Source organism: Protobothrops mucrosquamatus, unplaced genomic scaffold, assembly GCF_001527695.2.
Source record: "Protobothrops mucrosquamatus isolate PMUCROS unplaced genomic scaffold, P.Mucros_1.0 scaffold_60, whole genome shotgun sequence".
NCBI classification, from domain to species: domain Eukaryota; kingdom Metazoa; phylum Chordata; class Lepidosauria; order Squamata; family Viperidae; genus Protobothrops; species Protobothrops mucrosquamatus.
In genome coordinates, this window is record NW_015386136.1 from 807,235 (window position 1) to 812,272 (window position 5,038).

Sequence of the window (5,038 nt, forward strand, 5' to 3'; positions counted from 1 at the left end):
TGAGTGACTGTGCGCAAGGCGTCCCGGTCCAGAAAAGGTCGCAACTGGTGAATCAGGCGGACCTGATAAAACGCCCCCCTGGTCACGGCCGACAAATGGTCTTCCAATGTCAGCCGTGGATCCAGGAGGACTCCCAAGTTGCGGGCCCTCTCTGAGGGGGCCAAAATTTCGCCCCCTATAGTCAGCGATGGGGTCAGCTTGACAGTTATACAGAAAGAAAAATTGAAGGGATATTTAGCAGAGCTTTAGTTCATGGAAACTGAATCTCAATTCAGAGAGAAGAAAAATCAAATGGAGATGGAATCTTATGAAGCTTCTCAATTCTTCCAGTGATATAATATTTAAAAGATTCAGTACCTCATGTTGATCTGATACTGTATCTGGGATAATTTATTTAATTATTTAAAGAAGCATCTACTTTTACATGGATATAGTGATTTAATTTTCTTAATTTCTTTTTTGGATATCTCCATTTAGATAAAGAGGGTAGCAATTAAAAATGGTTCCTTTAGACTCTGGCCTGTTAAAGTATTAAGTGGCAGGTAAAAATATTCTTTCATTTTTGAGGAGTTTTAGAACATCATTTACATTTTTAACTCTTACTTATTAGCTTGAATATATTAATATTATTTTGTTTCTATATTTAAATTTGTTGAACCTAAAGGGAAAATTATGAAATATATTGCATCAGTATAGTTTAATCTGTTTAATATAGCTGAGAAGGGATTAATAAATGTTCCCTAGGGGCACTTCTGCTTTTATTGGAACTTTTTAAAATAGAAAAGCACTGTATAATTAAATCTTTCATACATGGATGAGTATGTGTATGCATTATAAAATAAAATATTTATATTTTAGTGAAAAAATGTGCCCTATGATATATATCATTTCACAAAGTCAGACCTATTTTTACTAGTGAAAAATTCTGTTTCAGTTAATTACATTCATAAAAAATATGTACCTTAAACTGAAATATAGTACATCCCTTTATACTATAAACTATATACTAAGGTATAAACTAACTGACTTTGAGGCACAATTAATATGTCACATGATTTAGCAGATAATAAGATACAATGAAATCCATTTTTGTCAATTAAGTTGTTATCTTGGTTATGAATTATAGCATTTTTTTTATTTTATAGCCCTTGTAAGAATACGCTATTTTAGCACTCTGTAATTCTGCATGTGGGTTGTTTTTCAGATTCTGAATTATATTCATACAGATGGGGATCCACTTGATGTCAGATTTAGTATGTGCAATCCGCATCAGATTCATACTGTAGAACAATCTGCGAGTACAGACCAAAAACCCATGGTTGACAGCTGCATTTATGAATATGTTAGGAATAAAGTTCATTGTGTGGCAATCACCAAAATACCATTAACATCAAAGGCCATCAGCTGTTGCAGGAATATTACAGAAGACAAACTTGTTCTGGGTTGTGCAGATTCTTCAGTAATTCTGTATGAAGCCTACCGTCAAGTAACTCTGGCAACAGAAGCAAAGTTGCTACCTGCCTTAATGTGTTGCCACCCTAGTGCTGCCATAATTCTTATTGGTAGTTCACAAGGAGAACTACAGTTATTTGACATGGCACTGTCTCCAATTAAAATGCAGCTTTTAGCTGAAGACCTCTCACCCAAATCAACGTTACAATTCAGTGAAAAATTTGAGATATCCAGCAGCCTCACTCAAATCCAGTGGGCTGTCCCACAAGATTCTTCTCAGGACATAGATGTTTTAGATATACATGATCTTCTATTATTTAGATTTGACAAAGGACCTATTGGAGTGCTTCATTTCAAAACCGGTAAGTTAATGGCACATGCAATTTTTATATATTTCATCAGTAAATATAAAATTTCTGCTTTTTAAAAAGATTATATTTGCAACAAAACTAAGCAAGAAAAGTAAAAGAACCGGAAGAAAAGAATTTTATGATTGTTTATGATTGGACTGAATCTGTTGAAATCTGTTGATTGGAAGAAAACTGAAGAGAGAGACGTAATTAAAATATTTGTATTTTATGTGATATGTCTCAGCCAATGAAAATAATTAGCAAATAATATAGATGAAGTCCACCGTTGTGCAAGAAACTTTGATTTATGCAGAAGGCCTTTCTCATCTTGCCCCTTGCTCTAAATCTGCTACAGCAGAATGGGCAATTCTTTAAGTTGATTTTGGGAGCTGGAAAGACAAACATCTTTCTTTCAATTATGCCACTGATGATCACAGGCCTCTGGATTTTACCCAGCACCATTAATATTGCAGCTAGAGAATAGTTTTCAAGCCAGTGTGGTTGCAGATTTGACCAGATACGTTTGTGTCTATGTATGTATGTAGAAACTAGTCCGCAAGCCACTCTAATGATTACCTATATCCCACCAATTAGGCAGTATATAAATATAATAAGACCATTCAGGATATGTCACCTTTATATACTTTAAAAATTGTCTTGTTACCTTGTTTAACAGGAAATCCTGTACAATAATTTGTGAGCTAAATTATTCTATCGTGTCATAGATGTTTATTTGGAAAGCTAATTAAAACAGGTTACTGACGTATTCTCAAATGTTGCTTATTTTTAAATGCTGTTAAATTTTTTTGGTTACCTGTCTAACAGAAGGCAATCAGGCTGTACCTACCTTGCTTTTCTTAGTTTTCCCATGTGGCTCTGCTCACGGCAATTTTCTTAAAAGCACAGCTTTACTTTTCCTATCTCTAGCACATTTATGTTCTTACTGAGAGAAACATGCTCTCAGTGCAGGGATTTAGAGGCCTTTCTGCTAATTGCCAGCTTGTAAACTTAATTGGACTGTCTCCCTGGGCCCTGTTCCTAAATCAATTAGGGCCATGAGTTGGCTGTCACCTTTCTTACCAAAGTAGGTCACTTGGAAATGCATGACCCAAAAGAAATTGGACACTGAAAAAGGAAGCTGCTGACCTCTGTGATTGAAAGCTGCAATATTTTTTAAAAATTGCTGTTATATTTTCAATAAGAAATTCTCTGGTTACATGTGTTAGGGATGATTGTCCTATTCTAATCCGGTTTATTAGGAAAATTAGAATGTAAGATAAATCTGAGATAACACTTGCATTTTCAAAATTTAAAACTTACAATTTTATGACACTAAACATATTAGAAAAATATAGAACAACATTCTCTTGGGGATATATAGAACAAAGTCCATAATGCTAATATATATATAACTCTAGGAAGATGCGTGATCATGATTAATAAGTGTATCAGACCATGGTCTCCACAAAAAATTGAGGTGAGCTCTTTTTCGGTGTCTTCCGTGTCTTCTGAGAATTGAATCAATTTATGGTGCAAGCTTTGGTAAGGTAAACATTTAGGTTTTGTCTATTCTAAAGCTCATTTGGCAAGTAATTCTTAAGTAAGTAAGTAAGTAATTATTTAAGTTCTGTCAGTTTGAGGGTCCGACAGGGTTTGCATCTCATGTTGAAAGCTACACTTCAAAAGTGAAGAGGACCAAAGTCTTTTTGGGAAGAGGTTTTTAGGATTTCCAAGATGTGAAATTGATGCTTTATGTATCTGCAAGTTTTAAGCAAACTGTTTTGGCTCTCTGCCACAAAAGTAGAGGGATCTAAGAACCATAAAAGGGATCTTTTAGACTGCATAATTTTACCCGTACCTAAAATGAACTGAGATAACCAGCTATCGTCTTAAAGATTCCAGCATTTTTCCCTTTACTATTATTTCTTCTTTTCTTTATTTGCCAATACAGGTAGTCCTCAGCTTATGAGCCTAAAATTTTTTGTTGCTAAGTGAGACATTTGTTAAGTAAGTTTTGCCCCATTTTACGACCTTTCTTGCCACTGTTAAGCAAATCACTGGAGTTGATAAGTTAGTAACATGGTTGTTTAGTGAATCTGGCTTCCCCATTGTCTTAGCTTGTTAAAAGGTTGCAAAAGGGAATCACATGACTCTGGGACACTGCAATCGTGATGAACATGAACCAGTTGCCAAGCATCTGAATGTTGATCACGTGACGATAGGGATGCTACAACTGTCATAAGTGTAAAAAACGGTCACAAGTTACTTTTTTCAGTGTTGTTGCAACTTCGAACAGTCACTAAATGAAAGTCGAGGACTATCTGTAATTGTTTTCTTCTACCCTAGACATCTGTAAACTTTTTCTGATGATTCTTGTAGTAGAAAACCTAAGAAAATTACTGGAAACAAGGAAGCCTGGAATGAAAAGGAAATAGCAATTTAGGTATTTTGCATTATGAAAAATAAAAACTAAAGTATTTAATGTATTATTGTAGTCAGATCTTCCAGTTACAACATGCAGCTTCTCATGATCACATCTGAGTATTATCCAAAAACCACTTGTTTGTCTTCTAATAGCAATTGTGATATGCCAAAACATGTAATAAGAACAATTAAAAACAAAGCTAATACATTTCATTTCATTTCCTTTCAAGTATTGTTGAAGAAGGTATATATGTAAAAGCCCTAACAACTAAACAATGCAAATCAAAAAGAAAGGAAGAAAATAAAAAAATAGTAAGAATGGGAAGCCTCCCTCCAAACAACACCAAAATATTGACCAAATATTTTGCCTGGACCCGGATTTGGGGTGCTGGGCCCCCCGGCGGCCGGGAGTAACGACTTACTGGTCACCCCGGTCTTCCTGGTCTCCCCGGTCTCTGCCTGAGCTCCTCGGTCTCCTCGGTCTCGGCCTGAGCTAAGGGTGCAGCCTGGTGGCCCGGCGGTGGGCCCAGCCTGGCTCCGGCCCGATTTTCAGCCGGAGGAAGACCTGACGGCCCGGTCGCGGCCTGGGCGGCGAGGGGCGTGGCCCGACGGCCCAGCGGCCCGGCGGTGCAGTCGGCTTGGAAGAAGACCTGACAGCCCGGCCGCGGCCTGGTCGTTGAGGGGCACGGCCTGATCGGGGAGGGGCGCGGCCTGACGGCCCAGCGGCCCGGCTTTTTGGCCAGAGGAAAGACCTGACGGCCGACGGTGAGGGGCGCGGCTCGGCTCCGGCCTGGTTTTTCTGCCGGAGGAAG

General features: G+C 37.8%; 1 protein-coding gene across 1 annotated transcript in view; it reads left to right on the top strand.

Moving 5' to 3' along the window:
• Window positions 1–5,038, top strand: part of WDPCP (WD repeat containing planar cell polarity effector) — a 143,682-nt gene that overhangs the window by 68,364 nt on the left and 70,280 nt on the right. Inside the window, exon 11 of the mRNA XM_015812363.1 lies at window positions 1,205–1,814. Within this exon, the coding sequence (XP_015667849.1) occupies window positions 1,205–1,814 (610 nt within the window). The remainder of the gene's footprint in view (window positions 1–1,204; window positions 1,815–5,038) is intronic.